At 46.2% G+C, this 26,880-nt stretch overlaps 1 protein-coding gene across 3 annotated transcripts in view; it reads right to left on the bottom strand.

Annotated features, from left to right (window-relative positions):
• Positions 1-21,894: 21,894 nt before the first annotated feature.
• The window catches only part of SDK1 (sidekick cell adhesion molecule 1), a 672,364-nt gene continuing 667,378 nt past the window's right edge, over positions 21,895-26,880 (bottom strand). For all 3 annotated transcript variants that reach the window (XM_065560139.1, XM_042853129.2, XM_065560140.1), the window contains one exon: positions 21,895-26,046. In XM_065560139.1, the coding sequence (XP_065416211.1) occupies positions 25,774-26,046 (273 nt within the window). In that variant the 3' untranslated portion in view covers positions 21,895-25,773. The remainder of the gene's footprint in view (positions 26,047-26,880) is intronic.

The raw sequence follows: 26,880 nt of genomic DNA, 5'->3' as shown, positions 1-26,880 counted from the left end.
TACCTCACAGATATTATGTAGTACACAACACACAGCTCTAACAACAGGAAGAGTTGCCTCACTGAGATCCAATCTAGTCAGTAAACATTACCAGTGACCTTTGAATCTATCAAAAGCACATTCAACAGTTGTCTTGCACCCGCTGAGCTGGTAGCTAAATCTTTCCTGGGTGCTGTCAAGGCAGCCGGTGTATGGCTTCATGAGCAAGGGGTAGGCTGGGTCTCCCATAACAACTTTTGGCATTTCAACATGGCCAATAGGAATGTGCTGGTCAGGGGAAAATGTCTCTGTTTTCAGCTTTTGGAAAAGTCCTATGTTCTTAAAGATGTGAAAGATCCTGCTCCTCCTCTGACCAGCTCACGATGATGGCAGTAGATCCTCCAGCACTTCCATAACCACAGTTATGGACTCACTGGCAAGGTGGGAGTAGTGCCAGAATAGGGAGATGTGTCCCATCTCTCAAACCGTTGCAGCTCAGGACCCCCCCCCAGTTATAAATCCATCCACTGCTTCCTGCACATTGCCAAGAGTCACAGTCATGTGCAACAGGAGACAAATAATAACTTGTGCACCTGAATAACAATGGTCCCCACTGTAGATTTTTCAGCTCCAAACTGAATGGCCAGTGACAGATACTAAGCAGGTGTTACAAGCTTCCAGAATGCAATTGCCACACACTTCTCCACTGTCAGTGCAGCTCTCATTCTGGTGTCTCTGCACTGGACTGTTGGGGCAAGTTCAGTACATAGATCCAGAAATGTGGCCTTTTGCATCCAAAATCTCTTCAGCCACTGCTCATCGTCTCAAACCTGAATTACTATGTGATCTCACCACACAGTGCTCATGTCTTGGGCCCAGAATGTGGAGCTGCTTCATGAATGCCAGCAGCAACCTGGTATTTTATTTGCCATGTCCAACAGCATTCAGTCATTGTTGTCCAACATCTTCTCTTCCTCCTCCTCACACAACTGGTTCCACTGACGTTCCACAAATATAGTACAATTGTGTGTCCTGTATTAGCAACGGTCATTAGAATTGCGCTGAGCTCTGTAGGGTCCATGCTTCTGCCAGAGAGATGGTGGAGAGACCGAAAAGCAGCGCACAGGACTGTGGACGTTTTTTAAATGCAGGGCCGGCTCCAGGCACGAGCCCTCCAACCATGTGCTTGGGGCGGCACCTGGAGGGGGGCGGCGCTCACCCGGGGAGAGCAGGGCCGCGGCTGGGCTCGCCACCCTCCCCCGGCGCTCCAGCCGGTCGGGGAGAGCGGGGCCCCGGCCGGGCTCTCTGCCATCCCCTGCCGCGCTCCCCACCGGGGGGGTGAGGGGCGGCGGGAGGCTTTTTTGCCTGGGGCGGCAAAAAAGCCAGAGCCGGCCCTGTTTAAATGGCACAAGAATTATGAGATGGAATGAGCATTATGAATGGCGAAGGTGGCATTGTAGGAATTTGACCCCTAGTTCCCAGAAATCCCTGGGTGAATTCTGTTATGCCACCGAGCATTGTGGAAGTGTCCCACAAGTGATTGCCCCAGATGGCAACACAGGCCACTCTGGGATACCCACCCGTCGTGCACAGCATTTTCCATCAACACAACCACTCATGGTGAGGACGCACAGTGCCAAAACAAGCAGCAAAGTGTGCGTGTACCCAAGCAATGTACAAAAGCCAGCAGTTGCATGTAGATGTCACCCAAACTTTATAGTCTACCTGGCCTAAGGCAGCGTCTCCCAAACTTTTCAAAGCTGAACCGCTGTGATGGGGTGTCCACCCCCACACAAGGCAAAGCAGGTTAAATTATGTCAATTAACCTTGTATGCTGCATCTGGCGGAGAGTCAGAGTGCAATAAAGTCTAATGGAAGAGGAAGTTCACCTGGGAAGGAGCAGGTTGGGCCTGTATAAAGGGATGAAGCTGAGAATGGAAGAGGGCTGCAGGGGAAATAGTCTACAGTTACTCCCTGAGAGGAGGGAGTTTGGGCTGTTAAACCCAGGGGAGAGGGCAGAAGATAGAGAAGGGACGTAGGAAGGACTCCAGGGAAATAACAACAAGGTCTGGGAGCAAGCCACTATTGCTGGACATAGGGCCCCTGGGCTGCAACCCGGAATAGTGCATGGGCCCAGGTTCTCCTACCAGCCACTGGGAAAGTGGCACAGGTCTTGGTTTTGAACCAGATGACTGACTGGAACAGCATGTGGACAGCTGCTCCAATGGGAATTTGATGCTCCAGAAGGGCAGGGCTATACAGTGATCTGCCAGAGGGCTGAGGCCTGAAGATGGAGCACTGTTAGCCCTGGAGAGCGAGAAGGGACGTGGTGTGAGCATCTGTCAGAAAGGAGGGGGGCACCTGAAAGGTGCTAATCCCCACACACAGCCACAAGAAGGTGCCCCAGTGGTGAGTGACTCTCATTACAGCCCCCTCTTCAGATAACGGAAACCAATTGCACCCCTCTTCAATCCCAGCATGTGATGTGAAAGGCCTCTGCAAAATGAGAAGACTGGGCAAATCTTCAGTATGATACTCCCATTCCTTTCCGCCCTGCAGTGATAGTGATACAGAACGACAGGCAGTGCTATAGTTAACAATAATAGTTGACATTTAAAGTATCATTATTGGCACCTGAATTAGTGACCACTAAAATGAAGAGGGGAGGTCACCCCTCAGAGCTATTGTTTCAGCCTCTCTGCAAAGAAAAATTGGACTAAATGACCATCTACATCCGGTGTGCTGCTGTCAGTCTGGAATCCTCACAGTGCGTGGGAGATATGTAATGGCCACTCGTGAGAACTATTTCAGGGCCAGAAAGTGACATCACCAAAGATTATATCAGGTCTCAGGAGCTAATTATTAACAGAGACCTTGCTTCAGGATCACGCACCAGGCTATGAGAGTTTGTCTTGATGACATAATGCTTCTTTTCTTGTGGTTGATTGTCTTTTCACTCAGTATCCTAGACGGGGGATATGGGGAGTTCTTTCTACAGCTGTGAGCAGACTCCCTCTTGCTTGCATGGTTGAATTAACCTCTCTGAACAGAGTTGGTTTTCCAGTTTGCGTCTGGACTCTCCAAGACTGTATTACCTCAGACACAAGAGTGCTGTCCATGGCAGAGCAGGCCCCCTCCAGCACAGCATGGGCAAGCGAGACAGGCGGAACCATGCTGGCCAGGACAGATAACTACAGTGCTTCTTCCAAGCCACCATATAGTTTAGATGTGATGGTTTTGGTGACTTATCTGCTCCTTCCCTGGGCCCTGGGAGGACCTGACAAGAGTGAGATTCTGAGAGGAAGCTCATTGGATGTTAAGAAACTCACAGGGCCCAAAAGGCCATTAGGCAAATCTAGCAAGTGGCACTTATGTTCAGAGCCTCCCAATGTCAGCGAAGAGCTTTCCAGCTGGGTTTCTGTCACCTTGTCAAGGCTCCTTCCCCACTCTGAACTTTAGGGTACAGATGTGGGGGCCTGCATGAAAACTTCTAAGCTTAACTACCAGCTTAGATCTGGTCCGCTGCCACCACTCCCAATGTGCTAATTCCCTTCCCTTGGTAGCCTTGAGAGACTCTTCACCAATTCCCTGGTGAATACAGATCCAAACCCCTTGGATCTTAAAACAAGGGGAAATTAACCATCCCCCCTCCGTTCTCCCACCAACTCCTGGTGGATCAAGATCCAACCCCCTTGGATCTAAAAACAAGGAAAAATCAATCAGGTTCTTAAAAAGAAGGCTTTTAATTAAAGAAAAAGGTAAAAATCATCTCTGTAAATCAGGATGGAAAATAACTTTACAGGGTAATCAAACTTAAAGAGCCCAGAGGACCCCCCTCTAGCCTTAGGTTCAAAGTTACAGCAAATAAAGGTAAACACCCTAGTAAAAGGTACATTTACAAGTTGAGAAAACAAAGATAAAACTAACACGCCTTGCCTGGCTGTACTTACAAGTTTGAAATATGAGAGACTTGTTCAGAAAGATTTGGAGAGCCTGGATTGATGTCTGGTCCCTCTTAGTCCCAAGAGCGAACTCTCCCCAAAAACAAAGAGCACAAACAAAAGCCTTCCCCCCACCAAGATTTGAAAGTATCTTGTCCCCTTATTGATCCTTTGGGTCAGGTGTCAGCCAGGTTACCTGAGCTTCTTAACCCTTTACAGGTAAAAGGATTTTGGAGTCTCTGGCCAGGAGGGATTTTATAGTATTGTACACAGGAGCACTGTTACCCTTCCCTTTACAGTTATGACACACCTGAATCCCGGAGATGGTCACGACTTCCCATCCACTCTGGGACTGTGGTTGCAGAAGGCAATTTCTTTTGTCTGGCGGGTCCAGTTCTCTTGTGAAGCATGGCAGGGCTCTTCCTTTGCCTTGTCGGCCTCAGCGTTTCTCCCTTGGGTGATAGGGGGCCTGGAGTAAACCAATCTGGTGACGCCGGAAGGTTTTTCCCTTTGCTCGGATTTTATTTTCCCTTATTTACATGGTGGGCCTCAGGGTTGGCCCAGAAATTTCTCCTTAAGGAAAAAACCTCCAAACTCACAACGCAAACAGAAATACTTCCCCCTGGCTCCTCTTCCGGGGTCCTACTTGCCAGTGTTTCCCCAAGCAGCTGTTATCTTACTTTCTTTCCCCATAGGGAGGGAAGACAGCCTTCCACCCAGGGCCGGCTCCAGGCACCAGCCGAGCAAGATGGTGCTTGGGGTGGCAGCTTGTAGGAGGTGGCATTCTGCCCAATCCTAGGGCGACACGGCCGCTTTTGTTGTTGTTGTTCCGCTCCGGCCGCCCTGTAGGGGGCAGCGGCGCAGAGGACGGGAGCACCCTGCAGCAAGCCCTGCAGGGCAGCCCGCGTCCTTCCCTCCCAGCCAACCGGAGCGGTGTGGAGTCCTCCCGGCAGGGGGCACGGCGGGAGGGGCTGCGAGGCAGCGCCCCACTGAAGCCCTGACCGCCCCCCTTTTCTCTCTCCCCCCGCTCCCTCCCCTTCCCCCTGCTATCCGGGGCACATCTGCAGAGCAGGGAGTCCTCTGGCCACGCTGCGGGTTTTTTTTTTTTTTTTTGCTTGGGGCGGCCAGACAGCCAGAGCAGGCCCTGCTTCCACCCAGGGGAAGCGTTTCCTTCCCGCCGCCACTACCCCTGCTGCAGCCTGTCTCTCCCCTCCTCCCTCTCAACAGAGGAAGGGTTTTTAAAGGTCACTGGCAGCACTTAACTGACCACAGGCATCTCTAGTTTCCTTTTTCAGCTCCTAGGGAACAGGGAACCATTCTAGGGCTGATGTATCTGCCTTCCACTCTTTGCGACAGTGGGGCCAATTTCCGGTTCTGCCTCCATTCACACATCTGGGTGGAGTTCCTCTGAGCACTGTCCGCTGGCTCCCTTGAAACCTTTGAGGAGCAGTAGGTGCTGTCCAGGGTTCTCTGCTCGGTGTCTCCTTTAGGTTCTGTCTTTTTGACCCTTTGACCTTCACACCCATCCTTGTTTTTCTTTTTTGTTGTCCCAGCTTCAGCCCTGTTAGCACGAGTCTCTCGACCCAGACCAGGAAGCACACTCCCAGCTGCAGTGTAGACCTAGCCCAGAGGTCTAGTAGGGATGTTGGGGGAGGCTACGGTATTGTGCCCAAGCTCTTATTTTCACACCATCAGACACACCCAGTGCCAGTCTTTTTGAAACTGCAGAAGCTCTCTAGCTAAAGCCCACACAAAAGAGGGATGAAGTGGTGTTGGTTCTGGTAGGACAAGATCACAGGCAGCCGCAGCTTCTCGCTGCTATAACGTACGCAGTGATTTATTTGCTAATCAGTCAGTTGGTTTACTGGGGGAGCCTGGCTGATTTCCAAATCCCGAGGCTGCAGTGAATTTCCAGCTCTTCGCAGATCAGGCCTGGCAGTGAGTGTTTGGGGCCAGAAACCCTGGCTCTTTAACTTTACGCGTCCTTTTCCGCCCTTGAAAAATCTGGTTCTTTTCTTTTTCTCGTCTCACAGGCTCCACAAAAGTGCTGATTATGCAATACCTTTAGAGCCACCCTTCCCACTTTTCATATAATGCCAACTCTTCCAAAGCCCAGAGCAATTATATAGTACAGTTCTTAATACAGAAAGGAGACTCGAGACCACGGTTATGGGGAGGGAGATGAATTAGCCAGTGCTCAGTTTTGAAGAACAAGCCATTTGAGAGAGCACAGCTCTGTAAAAGAGTAGTAAATATCCCAAATAAGGGCTGGCTGCGTTCCATCTCCTACACACAAACCCTTTGATTTTCCAATAACCTCGGCTAATGACGGCTGTGATTTCTCACAGGCTATAGTGGGAACCCAGCTTGTATTTCCAGTTTTCATCCCCCTCCTCTCTAAATCACAGGAGAGCGGCTGATGGCAAAGCCAGTTTCCCGAAAGAGGGAGAGTGGACTGGCTCAGACAGAAGGTAAGGAAGAGATGGGGCACCAGACAAAATAGGATTTAGTTCAATGTAGCACCTTCCACACAAGGAAATGTGTCCCTACCTGCAAAATGGGCTTCAGCCCCAATGATCCATGTTAACAGGTCCACTGGCTGTGGGACAGATCAGAAGACAGAAGAGTCTCTCACCAGAAGGCGTCACTGCTGCTGTCACACATAGAAAACCAACTTCTCTAGAGCGATCAAACTAATAGAAATGGTTAACATGCATCAGTGATACAGAACAACAACAACTGGGCAGGTCATTGGAGCAGCTCACACAGAAACCCTTTGTACCGTTTGGGAGAAAAATATCTTTCCTGCAGCAGTAACCCTAACAATGGGCTCTGTCTAGCACACTGGTTCTCAAACTTTTGAACTGGTGACTCCTTTCACACACCAAGCTGCTGAGTGCCATTTCCCTTATAAATTAAAAACACTTTTAAATATGATTAACACCATTATAAATGCTGGAGGTAAAGTGGGGTTTGGGGTAGAGGTTGACAGCTCCTGACCCCCAGTTTGAGAACCCGTGGTCTAGCAGTACTAGTGAGCCACATTCAGAAGAGGAAAGCCAGCTCCCTGAACCAGGCCTTAGCAAAGGACGTCCAGCGGCTGCTTTGCGAAGCTCTTATATAGAGGTTGTCTCCCTATTCTGTTGGACTTTCGCTGATCGGGGGCACAGGGATCCTTTCTCAGAGTTTCATTTCCTTCTGAGAAAGGGGACTTTATATGCTGCTCCAAAACACCACAAGGGTGATCAGTTCATGGAAGAGCTGTTTGTCTTTTCCTTTATATTTCCAGGTTGGATCATACTGAGTGAGTGTAGGACCTTTCCTTCTCCCATTGGGGGCGGGGGCAGAAGGAAGGGAGAGGTGCTGTCTGGATGAAGGTGAAAGACAGGGTTCTTCTTTGGGATGGAACTGGGCACAGCACTCAAGTCTATGTGGGGAGGGTGACTGGCGGTGAATGAGAATCTGCCAGAAAAGCATGCGATTTGTCCTAGTTTCCTTGCTCAGAGAATCACAACCAAAAATGCCACCTCAAGTGAAAAAAACTGATGGAACAAGATGGCACCAGACTGAGCTTCCAAGGTAGAGGGATTTCATCGAACGTGGGTGTTAGAAAACCCCTTACTAAAGGGAAGAGATCCCTCAGAATCCATCAAGACCCTCCCGTAGAACCAAATGCAAAGACTGACCCTTTACCAAGGGCCAGATTTTTCACTCGGCCATACCATGGAATATTAAGAAAACCAGCTATTTGGCAGCTAAAGAAGGAAATATCCTATTTCTCATAGCATAAGCGTAGGTTATCTAGATTCTGTGGTTACCTGTCTTGGGGACTGGAGAAGGGTTTCAGTGCTTTGATTGAATAGTCCTCGGTGCTTCAGGAGGAGATTATTGGGGTGTATCAGTCCCTTGTCTAGGTAAAAAACTGGCCAGGTTTTGAATCCTGTTCTAACATACATCCCATGCAACCCCATTGTAACCAACGGGGTGTAAACCAGAAAAGGCCAGAACATGGCCCTTCGTATTTAGATAGACACAGACCTACACAGTTAGGCTGGTGGTGTGGGGAAGGCTGAGGGAGCCTTGGTTCCCTGAAGGCCTTTCTGAGATGTCTTGCCAGCTCCATATTTATGAAGGGAAATAGGGACCTCATCTGCTGATGAGAGGGACCAGAGGTGGAGGGAAGGGGGAGGATCAGCATTTTGAATGAGAGCCCGTCTGCGATAGGGCTGTATTATTTTTTGTATTTTAGTAGCACTGACAATGGGGCAGGCACTTGCCACACACATGGGAAGATAGTCCCTGGCCCAAAGAACTTACCTTCTGCTGCTACGGCAAGAGTGACAGCACCAGCACGCTATCACCACGATAGGTGAACAGCAAACACGGCACTCCCCGAACTGCGTTACTGATTAACTAGTGCACTGGCATGACTTTCCCCTGATCTCATGTGGCAGAGGTGTTACCAAACCTTCATGAAAGTAACATTATATCAATAGAGAGAAAGTTGATTCCTTTTTTGTTCAAAAGCTCAATGATGATAGCCGTGGGAGTCAGCAGTTTTACAATAGACAAAGTGCAGGCTCCTGGTGTGACTTCACTCTTTTATGGAACATACCATGTATGGTCTTGACCTTGGCCAGGGACAAACAGAACCCTGGCTTCCTGCTCTCTTGGAGAGCCACTCACCCCGGTACTGAGAACCTCACCAACTTAGTACAAGCCTCTATTTCAGGGGTCTACGTACACCATTAGCTATTAGAGAAGGCGGCGTGCAACTGAAGTCATATCTTTGAGGGGTGAAGCGTCTCTAGCTATGGAGGATGCTAGAGATTCCTGAATAGTCAGAAGAAGTCTTCTTCCCTGGCTCCATGAGCTGGTGTAGAAGTGGCTTCTTAACTTTCCTGACCATGCCATTATTACTGGAATTTTACAGACAACGTGCCCTTACATTCCCTATTGAATAAGAAATAAAGCCCCAGGACACCAGTGAACAGGGAGATGGGTGTGACCCTAGATGCACTGTGATATAAAGGATTATTTCTCTAGCTTGGGGACACAGGGTGATTCAGTCTGAGAACCCAGTTAAACCCAGCAGGCAGCTTCCACTAATGTGTCAAAATAACCCTTCAAGGTTTCAGACAGAACCCCAGACAAAGGTCCAGTACCACGCCTATGTTTGTTACAGTTAGCGGCAGGGTCTGGCTGCATCTACACACAGCATAGTTAGTAACTGTGGTAGCTTGCAGTGTCTCTCCCCTGCCAGAGTCTTTGGCAGGTGCATGGTTCAGCCGTTAACCTTATTTTGCAATATGGACAGGAAACCCTATTCAGCCAGGTCTATACAATCATTTTGGCTGGTCTTCCTTCCTCTCTTGTATTTCTCTGTGCTGTGAACATCCCAGAGTGCATTGCCCCATATATGGCTGATGCTGCTCTTTGTCCTTCTCAGGGTGCTCTACCCTAGCGTACACTATAGGATAGTTGCCCCAATTTTCCCACATTGCACTGATTCAGAAATGGATGAGCAGCATGGTAGGAAGGTGTGAATGCAAAAAACCACCGTTCCAGGGACACAGGCTGATTCATTCTGAGAACCCAGGTGCACCCAGCAAGCAGCTTCCATGAACATGTCCAAACAGATCTTCAAGGGTTCAGAGAGAATGCTAAATCAAACGTATTATTTATGGTGACCATAACATCACAGCTGCAGCGGTAACACAGATGGGCCCCAAAAGGGGCCCAGGGAGATGGATCCTACAGTGTAAGAGAAATGGCTAATGAACTTCCTAGATTGACAATTATTTTTGAAAACATGCAAAACTGGGGAGGTGCCAGATAAGGAGGGCCTTACCAAATTCATGGTCTATTTCACGGTCACTGGATTTTAAAAATAGTAAATTTCATTATTGCCGCTATTTAAAGCTGAGATTTCATAGTGTTGTAACTGTAGGGGTACAGACCCAAAAGGGGGGAAGGTCACAAGGCTATTGTAGGGGGGGTCGCGGTATTGCCACCCTTACTTCTGCACTGCTGCTGGCAGGGTGCTGCCCTCAGAGCTGGGCACCTAGCCTGCGGCCGCTGCTCTCCGGCCACCCTGCTCTGAGGACAGCGCAGAAGTAAGGGTGGCAATACCACGACCCCCCTAAAATAACCTTGTGACATCCCCCTCCCCGCTACCCTCTTTTGGGTTGGGACCCCCAGTTTGAGAAATGCTGATCTCCCCTGTGAAATCTGATCTTTTATGTACTTTTATCCTACTATACAGATTTCACAGGGGACACCAGATTTCACGGTCCGTGACGCATTTTTCACGGCTGGGAATTTGGCAGGGCCCTACAGCTAAGGGAGAAAAGCAAATATACAACCAGTAAATCAACCCTAGCAAACACTGGAATAGCCTCCCGCAGGGAAAGGTGGGTGTGATACCGGCAGACCAGATGCTGGCCCAGGCCCCAGGCCTCACCGAACACTGATACATGCATATCTAGAAACCAGTCTGGCTCACCTGTGGGTCAGCACAGTTAAAATAAATATTAGTGTTATAAGAATGGGTTTAGTGTTTAGACTTTATGGAAGTCTTGTAGGACGCTGCATGTATTAATCCTAGTTATAATATCTGCATCCCACGCTATAAAGTAATACGTAAGTGTTTGCTCTAGAACCGTCAAATGTTTTTTCTGAAACTCTGTAACTCACCAAACGGGGAAAAAAAAGTCACCTAATGCAAAATGCTGGATTTCTATAGAAAGCGTTATCTCCTGCCCATCAGGAAGGCCTATTGAACCCAAATGGGTCATTGTGGCACAAAGACCTTGTTGATTGCTCCCCACCCTCCACTCACGAAGTGGTTCCATGCAGAAGTGCTTGTCCCATCACCTTGAACTCTAGGGGACTGGGGGGAAAAATTCCAGACCAGAAGGAATTAGGTCTTTTTATGTTGTTTGGACTCAAAGGTCCAAAGATTCCTAAATATAAGCCAGAGATTTCCAGGACAAACTTGGGTTAGCCCTATTGGACATATAGAACTGGCATATTTCAGCAGCTCCATCACCCTCTGAAACCTAAGACCACAACTCATTTGTGGATGTAGATTTATCTGCTTTAACCGTGTAAATAATTCTCATTTCTTTTTCCTAGTTGATAAACCTTTAGTTAGTTTAGTACATGATTGGCTACAAGCATTATCTTTGGTGTGTGATCTAAAGTGAAAATTGACCTGGGGTAAGTGACTGGGCCTTTGGAAAGGGGAGTAACCTGAATATTTTGTGAGCTTTGGTGTAAAGTGACCATCTAGCACAGAGTCAAGCTTGCTGGGGTGGCAAGACAGATCGGAATGCCCAAGGGGACTAGCTGCGACTCCATGGTAAGGCTGTATGGTGCCTGAGGAGCTCACATTTGTCACTTGGTTGGTGAAATCTAATTACAGAACTCACAAGCAGTTTGGGGTTTGCGCCCTGCTTGTTAACCATCAATCCTGGGGTTGGTATTCTTGCTCATGAGTCACTACAGACATTGTGGCAGAGGGATCCTTGCCACTCGGGCCACTGAATACTAGACTGAACAGAGCTTTGTGGGAACAATCCTGCACTGCCCGGGGAGGATGGGCTAGAGGAGAACCAGTGGGAGAGAAGTCCCCTGAGGCCCTTCTCCCATTGCTCTTCAGTGACGAGGAACATTAGTAATGTAGCCACAAGGTTCCTCATTTCCCCTTCGCCCTCTGAAAAGATCATATTGCAACACAGAACCATCTCCCACAGAAGAAAGCAACACTTTAGACTTGTTAATGAAGCAACTTTAGTTGATTGCCCCACCTTTGGCTGTTCTGTGTGATGCTCCTTTCCTTTCCTTCCAGACAGGGAAGCACTTTCCCACTAACCGACCTTCCAATGAGCCTCTTGCTCACTCCTGAACTTGTAGAGACTACCTGGGCAAGCATGAGATGTATAACTTCCGCCAAGGGTTTCACTCTCAGGGAATGATTGAATGTTGGTGTTCACATCTCGCCTCTTTCTCATGAACCCCAGGACCCAGCCCACCACGTCTGCATGTTCCCATCACTTCTGCATAGCGATACAACAGGCTGTTCTGCCTGAGCAAGAATCTATTTCTGTTAAATCAGTAATCGCTCTGCTCCTGAAGTGCTGACAATTCAAGAGCATTTCCCCCTCTAGACTCTGTAATTTCCCAGTGAGGAGAGAGAAGTATAGTTCATAGCAAGAATTACAGCACACAGTAATTTATAAAAAACAGAAAGGCTAGTGCACTCGCCATGCGATCAAATACCGCATCCAGGGGCAGGTCGTCCAGCTGTTCTCTTTCTGACCCAATTATAACTGGAAAATGATTTTGCCACAAAGGAGCAAATTGAAATAAGGGCCCGGCCGCTTGTGGTCCCTTGAATACCTGGAAGGCATTTAGCACTGCCAAGTGACATGTGCCTTCCTCGTTTCAAACCTCCAAGTAGGTAACCTTGGCTCACCTATGATCAAAGCACCCAGTGCAGTCCAGAGACCCATTCAGGGGCAGGGTGGAGATGCCGCATTTGTAATGCCATTGATTACACCTTAACAGTGTCATCTGTGCTTCAGCCATAGTTTAAATCTGAGCTTTTTGATAGTGCACTGTGCATCTTCCCAGCAAGGGGAGTCCTTCTGAAAGAGGATTCAAACAACACCAGTGAGTGAAGTATCCGGGAGGTGAAGGGAAAGGACTGAGGAGATAATTTGGTGGGATTCCAAACTAATGCTCGCTTGTGCTGCTGTGGAAAGTCAGGTGTAGGCAGATATTAGGTGTGCCTACCTAGGGAATTGGACTGGAATAGCTGCCTAGGTGGACAATCTATTCCAGAATAAAAGTTGCTTTTATTCCAGAATAATGAGTGCATTTCCAAAGCCTCATTGAGGGATGGGAGGGGGACAATGAAGAGGAAGAAGCATCTCCTTAAATAGTGACCAGTCATGAATACATTGCGATAGATATTTCTTTTCTAGCCTGGTACGCGCACAATCATCTGAGTTTAAGGAAATCTTTATCCGCCTTTGGAGCGGTTTAACAGGTCCCTGTCTCCACACTGTCACCTGCTTTACGCCTTCAGTTCCCAGTGATTCATAGAGAGGAAATTGCTATGGAACAATGCAAAATGCTGCACACATCCATTCCCAGGGATCAAGAAGCTAGGGTTGGGAATCAACACTGAGTCTCTTGCATGGTCGAGGCTTGTAGACAACGAGCATAGTTTACCAACATCCTCTTTTTACTGTGTAAACATTGTGTATGCGCTAGACAGCAGCACGGGTGCTGAGACATTAGGATGAGCATGCTAGAAATTCCTGGACAGTCAGAGATTAGATAGCACTTACTCCTTACACCGTGTTGCAAATTGGTTTCCGTAAGAATGGAACTTTTGCATTTTTATCTGGAAATTTTCGAGCCGGTTGGTGAAGCGCAACAGATGATTTTTTACGATCAAAGCTTTCAATATTTTATAGTCCTGGGCCAGAGCGCCCACTGAACGCGGCCTCTCATACATTTTTAGAAATTCAAGCATATTTCTCTAGCTACCTTGCGTCATGGTACCCCGGCCATCCATTTTTGTACTTAGCGTCCAGCTCTTATGAAATTAACTGCTCACACTCTGCCCCCCTTCTACGAAGAGAAACTACATCTCAAGAAGGCAATCCGTTGATAACAGCTTTGCTCAGTATACTGGGGCTCCCCTGAACAGTCACCCAAGGCAGTTCAAAGAAACATGGCCAAAGCAACGACATCACTTCGATGAATTCGTGTCGTATGACCTCACCCACAGAGCAAAACACTCTCCTATACTTTGTCAGGGGGGGTCCGTGTTGCCAGCCCCCAAAACGTTCCAAAATCATGAGTCAGTCCTCGAAAAATCATGAAACTGGCTTAGGAACTCATGAGATTTAAAAAACAAAGAAACATTGGGTTCGCTGTCTTCTGGTTTCTGAGCCATTAGGGCGCACCCGGGTCACAGTGACAAGCTTTTTCTGCAACCAGGAGGGCTAGAAACTCTTTTTTTTTTTAAATGAAAGATGAAATTCTCTCATAATCGCTTCACCCCAGGAGCTGGGGATTTAAGAAAAACACCAAATATCACAAGACTCCCAATAAAAACCGCAGGAGTCGGCAACAATGTGGTTTAGGGCCAGAATCTGTTCTCAGTTTCACTAATCTAAATCCATTGACTAAGGGCAGAATCTGCACCTTACCTTGCTATCTCCAGTGTCTGTGACTAAAGTAGCCATCTTTTTTTTGTTGTTGGTAGAGAGCGCTGTGCATATTGATCAAAGAGCGACCTCATCGGTGAGTGATGTAACCTCTGAGGTCTGCAGTTATTTCAGCATAGTTATCACATTAGCAAGCTGTGCTGTTTGCTACAGGTCAGGGCATGCCTGGGCATGCTACTTTGGAGAAACACAGCAGGGGTGACTGGAAGCTGCTCACTCATCCTGATGGGGAAGAATTTGCCATAGCAACTGAACCTGAGTATTAATAGATTGTTTTAACCCTTACTTACATTTGAAAGAAAATAAGCACATTTCTCTTACCTCGTTAATTTCTTTCCGCGGCAACACCTGCATGAACTAATAAATGAGTCCTCATCTGTCAGTCAACTAGGTGTTAGACAATTCATACACAGGATTGTTGTGCCCAGTTCTTCCTCCTCCTGTCCTGGCCCTGCCGTGGCTAATGCAGGATTGCTCCCTATTCTTAGCTGCTTTGTGCAGTTTAGTTTTTAATGACCCGGATGACAGGGTTTTCTTCACGTCTCCTGGGAGATCATTCCATGGGCTAATAGCTCAGTCTGGAAATTTATCCTGCACTTCACACCAAATTTTCCATAGTTCAATTTCTTCCCATTATTCCTAGTTCTATTCCCCCACCCACGATCCAACAAAAACATTCCTCATCCACCTCCTTGGCATTTACACCGTCCAGACCCTCCGTGTGAATGGCTAAAAAACTACCCCAACATAAAGAAACTATTTGTATTTAAGAGCAGAGAGTTGTACTGATAAAAGGCTAATTAACTCTCACACACATTCCCTTGCTACAGCATGAATGAAATCACTATGTGGACTGATTGTAAAGCCTGCTGACAACCTTAGAAGGAAGGTGCTACATAGGTGCCCAACAGTATTACATATACTTCCTTTCATGGCTATCTTTATACCTGACCTTGAGTTCTCTGTTTGGATAGTGCACAAACAATTAACGTCTTGCTTACACATGTCAAGTATCAGGGGGCAGCCGTGTTAGTCTGTATCTACAAAAACAACAAGGAGTCTGGTGGCACCTTAAAGACTAACAGATTTATTTGGGCATAAGCTTTCGTGGGTAAAAAGTGAGGTTTTTACCCACGAAAGCTTATGCCCAAATAAATCTGTTAGTCTTTAAGGTGCCACCAGACTCCTTGTTGCTTACACGTGGTTTCTTTTTTTCAAGGACCAGGATAAAGGGCAGGACAAATGTATTTCATTCCCATTGCCTCAGACAGCATTTCCTCTTGCTTTGTCATGGAATCACATGCTGTTGAGTAAAACCTGCAGGAAGCTGTTTCCTCATCAGTCACCAGGTTATTAAGCAATTTGGGGAGACACCCTTTCGTGATATTATAGGCTTTGTGCTGGCTGCTTCCTCCTCCCTGACCCTTTATCTCGTAGCACTCTCATACACTATCGCTTTCTTAACTTCTCCATTCATTGGGCCAGATTCTCTGCTAGCGAAACTCCATGGGCTTCAGTGGAGTCAGGCCAGCACAGAAATCGGCCCATTGCGTTAAACCTTTTTGCCGCTGTTCAGATACTCAACCCTTTCAGATTCCAGAGACACGTGAACTTAAAAAATGTTGCTTTTACTGTGGCTAGTTATGGTCCTGAAGCTCTTATTTAGTAAGGGCAAAATCTTCTGCATGCCCAGCACCTGCCCTGTATCTGAGGCTCTTCTACACTCTGCTCTTTTAAACATATTTTCAATTATTTTTCCTTTTAAGGGGTGTCTTCCACCCCCAAGGTTACTTACTGCCCCAGAGCCCAGCCCGTCTTTATCTCTGAATTGTGTCCTACCCACACCCTGCCCGGAAACTCCCTACCATCTTCTCACCCCCATTCCTATGTCCTCTGCCCCAGTAGACATTCCCCAAACAGGTTCCCTCCCCATTGCCCATTCCCTCTACGCCTCAGACATGGTTTGGCCTGATTTATCCCCAGCCAGAGATCATCTGCCTCTAGTCAACATGTTCCTTGCTTTTTGAGCTCTCCCTTACACCTGTCCACAGATCTTCCACATGGATGGAAATAAGGAGATGCACGTAGTTCCTTTCTCCAAATCAGAGGTCCCATGTCTTGAACAAATATGCCTCTTCCCAGTCTCATCTAGGAACCAACGCAATAAGAGAGTCTGAAGTGTTTATCCAATGCCCTCTTTCCAATGGAGACCCCTACTACAGGATTCTGCCCTGGTCTCGATATAGGACAGCTGCAGCTTCAGCTCCTAGTTTTGTTGTCCTGGGCTTTCCAGTTCATCCCGACGCTTGCAGCATTGTGTGCACACACACAGCAATGGGGTGCTACAACCATTGCTTGTGGAGAAGCACAGCACACTATACTCCTGAAAAACACCAGACAGGAAGTGTGGCAGTCGTGGGGAGGAACATACGTTTATACTGGGCAGAGGACTTAAGAGGCGGAAGTGGGAAGCAGACTAGGAATCATATAAAAGGGATAAGTCTGCCCTCTAAAATACTTTGTTTTATTTAAGGACATGATTGCTTCACAGTATGAGCCATTCCTTCATGCTCTGCTTGGCTTGTAATGGCTAGACAAGGCTGGGAGGAAGGAGGACTCCTTTTCTCTAAGCCATGTGCCTCCAAATGAACATAACTGTGCATTTATAAAAACGTTTCTTTTGGTTTTGTAGAAGGGCCAGGATGGGAAAGAAGAAAGGGGCAAGAACTGAAAATAAACGAGTGAATCAAGCAAAGGAGGAAAATGTAGAAAAGAAAATCAACCGGAAGGGTAAGTTCAATGAAAAAGTTTGAAAAATGAGAAATTAAAAGAGAAGGGAGCTAAGTAAAATAACCACAGAGGAGACAACACAGTGAAGAGGAGGAAACAGTGAGACAGTTTCCAGGAAGAGAGTCAGCCACCAAAACAGATTTCTTGATTCAGTCAAGTCATTCATCGCCTGTGCTGGTCAGAGTGGGGCAGGCAGCCAAGCCGTTTTTCTGTGGGATTGTTTAGGCCATGGCAACATTCCCACATTCTGCAGTGTTTATATCCATGCTCTGCTATTAAACACAAAAACATGTGCAGGGGAAACGTGTGCTGAAAACAGTTAAGGCTGGAAGTGGGCGGATGATATGCTTTGGAGCTGAATGACCTCAAAAAAGCACGGCTGCGTTTTGTGGCAATTTTGTAGAAGAGCCTCTTACTCGCACTGTTCTGCCGAGAGAGGATTTTCATCTTCAAAACGGGCACGTTGATACTTCTGGGTTATGATGAGCTACCAGCTCCAGAGGGCTGCCGTGTTTATACAACGCTGCATTATTTATAATATCCCTTTCAGGAGCTGGAAAATAAAAGGCCTTCCTTAGAGGTTCGGCTCTTTTCTTCCATTGGGCAAACACTGATATTGGGGCCAGATCCTGAGCAGTGTAAATTGATGTAGCTCCACTGATTTTCTACTGTCAGCTCATCAACTCGTATAAATCAGCATAACTCCACTGAAATCCATGGAGCTGGACTGATTTACGCCAGCTCAGGATCTGGCCCCCTCAACATCAGCACACATCTGGGAACAGATTCACTGCTGCTTGGAAGCCTGCAGGGAGAGGCCAAAGGTGGCTCATGAAGGGACAGAACCACACAAAATGGTTGCCATTTGGCTTTGCATTTCCTGACTGCTCCCCCTACCCCAATATTCAGAATTTGGAGGAAGTTTATCGCGCGGTAACAACAACAATTTAAGGTTTATCACATTGTGGGTCTAAACTACTTGAAGTATCATTTTAACTGAAAAGCAGCAGGGGATTATACGCTTTTACTGGCTAGAACTATTAGCTTGTGATTTCACCCATGTTCGATTTTCACTGGTCGGAGCTGCTAAACCAAGAGCACACTGGCAAGGCACTGAGGACTCTCTGCAAACCAAAAATAACTGACAGCTTGCAAATATTTTTCAAAAATAAATGTACCCAGGACACTTGCGTTCAAAAAAACGTTCTTTTAATCAGAAGCAATTTTGCAAAAGAAGAAATAATTTTTTCATAGAAAAGAGGGGAGTGGTGGGAGTGAGGCTAACAACAGGAGTGGAACAAAAAACAGGTCAAATCCTGAGGGAAATAAACCCAAAGTAAAAGCAGGACCCAATTACCACAGTACAGTAAAAAGAGACTAATTCTTGAAACGAGGGGTGAAACATTGGTTCTACCTCCTACGCTGACAACAGACACATCAAAAGACTAAATCTCCATTTGAAGAGTAACAAATGTGTGGCTACAAACTCAATGTACAGTTTTCTTGCACCTTTCTGCTACCTGAGACCTCACACTGTACAGACATAGATCACAGCAGTGCCTGCTATTCACAGGATGAACATATATAGTACGCTAGGTCTAGTGCAAACATACCATACCCCCACCTGCAAGATGCCACCTGTCGCATTACTAGGAAGATCTCATTTCCAGACTTGGCTTAGATGCCTTGAGGTATATCTGCTCTGCACACTAAGCCTGTGTCTGTGGGACTTGGGCTTGTGGGTATGTCTACACTGTCTACATGCCACACCCATGGCTGGCCCGTATCAGCTCACAGGAGTCGGGTTATGGGGGCTGTTTAACTGTGATGTAGCTGTTCGGGCTCAGGCTGGAGCTCGTGCTCTGGGACTCTGTTGGGGTGGGGGGAGCCTGAGCCCCGGGAGCCCGAGTCAGGCCAGCCATGGGGGTGTTTAATGGCTGTGTAGACATACCAAGTGTTTGCAAGCCGATCAACACTGCACTGTAAACCTGGTTTTACAATTGCTGGACCCAGATCTCACAGCCATGCTAACATGTCCATATTTCACTACTCGGGCCATCTGCTTGGGACTGCGGCTTGACCTGATACACACTGTAAAATGAACGGGCATGGACCTGAGTTACAGCAGGACTTGGGCTCTGACCCACACCCAGCAGCAGGGTCCAAGGACCTGGGCCCCGATTTCCTGCTGACCTGAGTCAGACTGATTCGTGTGTGGATGGAAGAGCCTGGGCTTAGTGTACAGCGCAGAGAAACGGGCATGCATGGAGGATACCTTTGCTATAAAACGCTGCAATCCAGCTTCAGGCCTCCAAATCCAAAGATATAAGTGCCAAGATCAATGATCAAATCTAACTGGGTTAAAAATCACGATTCTCCTAACAAGTCACGACTAACCTCGAGGAACAAGACACTATTAAAAGGGTGCCTGGGGCAGCTCTGAGAGGATCATCATCCTGGGTCAGATCCTGAAACTCACATCACAATGGAAGTACGTCCCTTATCCAGATATGTATATGGAAGGTCACTGACTGATTCTGTCTGATCCAATCCACTTCTCCTTCATCTGTCCCATGCATGGTGAATGTGCTTATCAGTGCAGGCACTCCACTACCAGTAGCTGGAAAGCAAACCAAGTTTGTTTGGCTATTGGGGGTGGAGGGTTATATACAAAGATGAAGAACCTTTCTGAGCGAGTTACGGCAGTTCTCAGACTCACCTGCATAGGCCCATCCATCTCTATCATTTTCATTCCCTGCAATAACTCAGCTCCAAACTTGAAGAATGACTTTCTGCAGTGAGAACCGTTTCAGCCAATTTAATCAGTGGCTTTTGTGTACACAAAACAACAACACCTCTGCTCCCCAAATGAACTTTAGTTATATATTACTATGTCTCATTAACTGGGAACTGGCAAACACTGAGGTTTGACTCCCAGTCTGTACACAAGCGCCTACTAGCACCTAGTTCTGTGATGGCCTTTCTCCTCCACAGCTCATCCGTTAATGCACACTCCCTGCTGCTGGCTACTTATGGAGGAGCTCTCAGACAGAAAGCAGTGTCTGAAATCCCATCCACGCGCTCTCTCTAGTTTTCAAGACTCAGCTGGTTTCTAGTAGGCCTGTCAAAGCGATTTATTTTCATATCCTGATAATTTCATTTTCTGCAATCAGCGAACATACCATAGACTGATGTGTTTTGAGTATGAGGATTGTGAAGAGTAAACGGGGAAGACAGCAGTGCTGTGTATGCACAAAAAACTACCTCTACCTTCCTTTCTGAGAAGCATCTTGGAGCCTTTTATGTAAGCCATGGATTTCTTGAGGGCAGCAATGATAAGGATAGTAAGTGCATCTTCACATGGAGGAGCCAAAGTCAGATGCTTGCTCTGACCAAATACTGCAGCAGTCTGATGTTGACCTGGGAGTATGGACACAAATGAGATCTCAGCCAACTTGGAAAATGTCACAGGCCTGGATTTTAGCACTCAGATAAAGGCAAAACATTTCCCACTGGGTAAATAACCAGCCCCTTTTTCAAATATTTCTTCTTCTCTGCAGTGGCGGCAATTACTTCCAAAAGCAACACTGCAAACCAGACTGTTATTCCTTTAGTAAATGTCGTTGGAACTTTTCACCCCATTCACGTCCCCGGGCAACTGCTGGCCATGAAGAAAAAAGCAAGAGGCTGTCATTGATTAAAGTGAAACAGTGCCCTCTCCTGTCTCTTCTTTAGTACTGCATCATAGCACATGATTTCAGCAATTGTCAGGAATTAGGATTGATACATTATTGTACGCAGTGTAGTTGTAGCTATGTTGGTCCCAGATATTAGACAGACAAGGTGGGTGAGGTAATATCTTTTATTGAACCAATTTCTATTGGTGAGAGAGACAAGCTTTCAAGCTACATAGAGCTCTTCTTCAGGTCTGGGACTGGTACTCCAAGCAGCACTGCAAAATGCCAGGTGGAACAGATTGTGTAGCATAAGTAGTTAGCACACATTGTAAGGGACTTCAAGGTAGAATGTCCCATTAAGTCCTCTGCAGTCATAGGACAAAAAGAGGGGGTTAGTGGGTTACAGGTTGTTTTAATTAGCCACAAATCCAGTGTGTCTGTTCAGTCCACGATTTTTAGTGTTTAGCAGAGTAATGAATTTAAGTTCCCAAGCTTTCTTTTGAAAGTGTTGTGTAGATTTCCGTTGAGGATGAGGACTGAGAGGTCAGATATAGAGTGATCACTTTGTGAAAAGTATTCACCCACAGATGATAGGGTGTTTTTGTCTTTTATCATTTTCCTGTGTGAATTCATGTGAGAGCACAGTGATTGTCTGTTTTCACCCACATAGCTGTTATTGGGGCATTTATGCACTGGATGAGGTACACCACATGTTGTGATAGGCATGTGTAGGATCCAAGGGTCTTGAAAGATTTATTGTGGGGGATGTTGATCATTGTAGCAGCAGATATATGTCTGTAGATGTTGTATCTGTTGTTCTGGCAGGATCTGTTGCTGCTTTGAGTTGGTGTTTCCTGGTCCGTGGGGAGCTTGCTTTTGGTGATGAGCTTGGAAAGGCTGGGGTGTTGTTTAAAGGCCAGAGGAGTTTGAAGACCAGAAACAAGCTCCGCACAGACCAGGACACACTCTGCTAGACACTAAAAATCATGCTGTGATGCTGGGGGTACCTTTTCCAGACCTGAAGAAGAGCTCTGTGTGGCCTGAAAGTTTGTCTCTATCACCCACAGAAATTGGTACAATAAAAGATATTACCTCACCCACCTTGTTTCTCGGTGGATACATCAAACAGAGATCTTGTAGAGTGTTTCAAAAGAGTGAGTGAATGATTGAGGCTTGGTGGGGGACAGTGTTGTTTATGAAACAGAACCAGAGGTTAAGAAAAATCCATACTTAGAATTATGCAGAATGATACAAAAGATTTGTAGAGGTGTTTTTAATGTGTGAATTTTCTCAACAGAGTTAGATTTGTTACACGGATAACTTGAGATTCAGGTTATATGCTCACATCAAAGATGACATCATTGACTGAGAGGTTTGCAGTGTCATCTGAGCCCAGAGATGGTATGTAATATTATGCACTGTTTTCCTGTGTGAGGTTTGATATATTTGAAGGCTACTACAAGAAAAATATGTTTCCATTAAAATCAGATCAGAGATGTCCCTCTGTGCTCCTGCATGGACTCGTTAATTATGCTGTTTTTGTTTTTTAATAGATCCACGGGGGAGGGAGGGAGCAAAAGAGCGAAACAGATTTTTTAAATATAAGCTTTGAATTAAAAAATTGTTCTGAACAGTGATATGGTGGCAGGTGGGTGTGATGGGTAGAAGGATTTTGACATACAGCTATCTCAACCTATAGTGCACTTTAGTTTATTTGCATACTCAGGTCTTATTGGCTAAAATGTGGAATGGTGTCTTGAGTTTTCCTCAAACTTGAAACATAACTTTTTTAAGGATCTGCTTCCCAAAGATCACAGCTTTGAAACAGGACTTTCTTGCTAACTGATGGGGCGCGTCATGCCAGACAGGGCAATTTATCTTAAATCCCTTAAATCCCAATAAATAAAACACAACTATTAATCATACTTTTTCAGCTACAGAATACTAACAGCAGATGACGGGGGGCTCAGCTTCATCATGTGTTTAACTATGATACATGATAGTGGGAGGGGTAATGCACGTTATATTCCCATTTGGTAAGAGTAACTAAGGCCATGCACTTCCATTCTTTATGGATAGGGTAACCTAAATACATGTACAGATGTGGAAATGACTGGTAGAGTAGAACTGAGTAGAACTTACTCTGTTAGTGTCAACAGGTCCTAAAAGAATCACACTTGACATTTTTATTTGGGAGTCAAAGAGAGTTCTCATACAGCCAATTCAGCAGGCCCTCAACAAACTCAACAAAATTCCTGACAGTTTAACTAGCAGAAGGGTCGAAGGAAGGAGGAATATTCCCTTCACCTCACCCTATCAAGTTCTCACCGTTCCCCTCTTCAAGCCACAGGGAAATGGTGGCCATTAAGGTCCATTTCCTTTGATCATGCACTGTTCACTAGCTGTTTGCTCAATGAGAATGGAAGTTGGGATACAAATCAATGTGGTGGTAACACTATTCCAGGAAGTGCTCTATCATGTGCCACATTCAGACCTGGTGTTGTCATCAGTGGTGGTGCACCTGCTTAAGCTAACACTGACTTTGGACCTAAGCCTTTCCAGGTTTGGATCTAAGACCTTCCAATCCAGGTATCTTACCAGAAAGGGCCTTGAAACATGCCTCCAGTAACATCATCCCTCAAGGCTATTGGATCAGCGCAGTTACTAAAATTCCAACAGCAATCACACTGCCAGGGCAGCGACATTGTAGAAACAATTCTGTACAAAAAAACCCCAAAACAAATCTAAAAATACATACTCAGACACAGGAAATAATAAAGCTGAAAAAAATCAATTCACAGGAAATAATGAGGCTATTAAAAAAATCAAAGCAAAACCCTCACTCATGTAATTTCCCCAAGAAACAAAACAAAAATTCAAACAATAGATTCAAAACAAATTCTTTTCGGTTAATTAATTAAAGCAATGTCCATATGGCTTAAGAGAACAGTCAAAGTGCACAGAAAGTGCAGTCGTTTCTTTCCATGTTCTCCATTTCTCCATTTACCTTCACAGTAAGTTCCAGTTGTCCCCTGTGCACAAGCAGTACTGGAAGAGAGGGAGGCTCCTTTCTTCCCTCAAGCACACGTCTCTCCAAGACACTTTCCATCCCAAGAACTGTGGATAGTTATCTCAACTTCAAAAGCTGTTAAACGCACTCTCTGAAGTTTTGGGTTTGGAATCGCTTTCTTTTCCGAAGCGTTTGGAAAGGAACATAAATCCCATGTCAAGGCTACACAGAGTATGCACCTAGAGCTGCAGTGCCCGGAGGCAGTACTGAAGGATAATGCAGAACTAAGGTCGCCCGCTCTGAGCAGGCACTGAAAGATAACAGCTGTGCTGAGGTTGTGGTTGCACCACACCTGTCCAGAAGAAGTGCCAATGCCCAATTAGTTCCTCATCTGCCCTGAAGAGGCACTGGCAGGTAACAGCAGTAATAATGCAATGACTGTTTCAAACCTGCCCTAAAGGCCATTGGCAGGGAGCAGCTGGGACAATGCCAAAGCTGTTTCACGCCTCTGCTGAGAGATGTGGACAAATAGCAATGATAGTAATGCCAAGGCTGTTCCACACCCGCCCCCAAAGGTGCCTTCATCACTTGCAGCAGTGCCAATTTTTCATGGCTGTTCCCCAAACACACCTGGAAGGAACTGCCAGATGGCAGCAGTGCCAAGGACATGATTACTCCACACTAATTGTTTCAAACACCTCATGTAGAAATGGTGTCGCAGGACTGTTGCTAAATCCAAAAGCTGGACTAGGATTCTTTAAACCACTGACAGCTTCCCCTTGAAAACAACCACTTACTGAGAAACACAACAGACTTGGGTAAAAGCCTGCAGCGCTGCGGGTCAAAAATGGGGCAGTACAAAACGGATGTAAAACAAACAAAAAAAGCTCTCTCATTTCTAAAGGCCGGAGGTTTGGTGCACAGAGCGAGCCTGTAAATGTGCACGAGGTAATTTGCAACCCTAACGTTTGAAAACCCGTTGAACTTTATTTGGAGACATTTTGTCGCTTCTCTCTTGTACAAAGCTGCAACAATCAATAAAAGGCACCGGTGGACACCAAAACTCACCCCCTTCGTGTGATGTGTCTTTGTATTAAATAAAAAACAAACCGACCCTGTTAACAATATGTACTTTTTACAGAGCAGTGGGCAGTGCTGCAGAATCAAGTCAGAGTGGCATGGCGGGGAGGAAGGCGCTTGGCTTCTATCGACAAGGAAAGACAACTTTGATTACTGAAAACCAATCAATCAATTAGCAGGTTCCCCAGTTTGTAACTGTCATGTTCATTCAAATTTTCCTCTTCTTGCTATTTTTTCCTTTCAGATTTGCAATTGAAATGGCACATGCAGTCTACCAAAGGCGGGTTAGAGCCACACCAAGAACAAATGGATACCACATCAGAATAGCATCCTAGCTGCTTCACCCAGTACCATCTACAGAACTTTCAAGCTGTCTCCTCTTAGAGGAGCCCGAGGGTAGGAATATTTTAGGAATTCAAGAACCCTGTTTGAGTCGGATAGAAAAGCAGGTAAGATATTCGTTATCAGAAACACCCATAGCGAACCTACAGGCAAGAGAAGTGATACCACTGTAAACTAATCAGCTGGTGTTTCTAAGGTGGAGGCAGAATGGTGATAAGGAGCAGGGGAAAGAATGTTGTGGCTTTTCATGAAAAACATTCCCCCCTCTTTAAATATTCCTACTTGATCCTGATGGGGGTGGGGGAGATCTTGGGAGGTTTCCTGTGTTTTCTCCTCAAATTACATCACAAACTCACCCACAGCATCAAGGGAATTCACCTCCTTGGTTGGAAAGAGGAAAGAAGAATATGGGAACTGCTTCCTGAAGCAGTGTTACAAAAGTGGTTAAAAACCCCCCCTACTATTCACAAGTGGTTAAAATTGTACCTTTTCAGAATATTTTTTTAAACAAAAGTTTAGCACGTTCAGCTCCGTGTTTTAAGAGTTGATTGTCTTCAGAAAAATAGACTCATTCACGTTCACCTCTGTTTTACCCTGATAGAGAAATTTACCCACAGTTCACTGCACCGATCACACACACAGTCACTGTGATAGGTCATTCTCATCTTGACAGGAGTTTCCGCTGTGCTGTCAGGTCCCTCCCAGTGTCAGACAAAGGAGGAGAACCCTGTCACTGGAGTCCGTGAGCCGGGAGCAGGCTGTCCTGTTGGGGTGTACACCCCACCTGTGCTCTGCGTTGTGATGACAGTCTGGAAATAGGGTTCTGTCTCACTCGCCGCGCACTCTTCATACCTGTAGGGCGTTGGGTGCTTCACACCCTTCTGCTGACGCTTCCAAGAATTGTAGTATGTGGGGTCACTCATATAATGGTTCACAAAAGAGTGCTTTGGCAACTCATCTTCGTAATCCGAGTCAGTGGCCTGCAGCATTAGAGAGAAAACAGCCATTAGCATCCATGACTTAGGTTGTTATTTACTAATACAGATTATACAAAATCACCACCATCACATACACCACAAGCCTGTATATTTAGGATAGGCAGGTCTGCAGTCTAAGTGCAGCCCACGTAGAAAAGTACTGTGCTCTGATTTAGCACAGCTCTGTGACAGTGGAATTGGGCTGGAGAGAGAGCCCTGCCCAATGGACCCTTGCTGGAGGAGACACAGAGATCTGTCTCAATTCACTGCTGTAAGAGTAACAAGCTCTATTTCAGTAGAAGATGCAAGGGAATGTACAGATGTCCCAGTGAAATAAAAAGCCTTCAATCATTTCATCAAAACGCTCACAGTTTCAATGTCAAGACAAGTGAAATCTTAATAAATGTTGAACAGAAAAAGTTTCTCTGTATCTATCACATTTTGATACGTAGGAAAAAAATATTCATGCAAATTCCCTGGCTTGAGCCAAATTTGCTATCCAGTGTTTATCGTGATAACACTGAGGCACCCGCATGTGACTGGGTTTTGCTCGCAAGCCCAACTGATTTTTGAAATTAGCTATGTCGTTATAAAGGAAATTAAACAAAATCACATTTGATTTCAAGCACAGAACAATTGCCCTTATTGCCCCTTATAAGGTTGTTTTACAAAACTAGCAATATTGAAAGATAATTGAGCACCAGGGCTGAAAGAGCATTTCCAAAGTGGTGGAGTCGCTTTCCTGGGATGGTCCATGTGTTCGCCTGTGCTCAGATAGACTCTTATTCCATCAACCAATTGTGCAAGGTGGCTAGCCAGCTAAGGAGCACCCACCAC

This window comes from Chrysemys picta, chromosome 10 (assembly GCF_011386835.1).
Source record: "Chrysemys picta bellii isolate R12L10 chromosome 10, ASM1138683v2, whole genome shotgun sequence".
Classification (NCBI taxonomy): Eukaryota; Metazoa; Chordata; order Testudines; family Emydidae; genus Chrysemys; species Chrysemys picta.
Note: the sequence above shows the minus strand (reverse complement) of the source record. Positions and strands in the feature narration are given on the sequence as shown.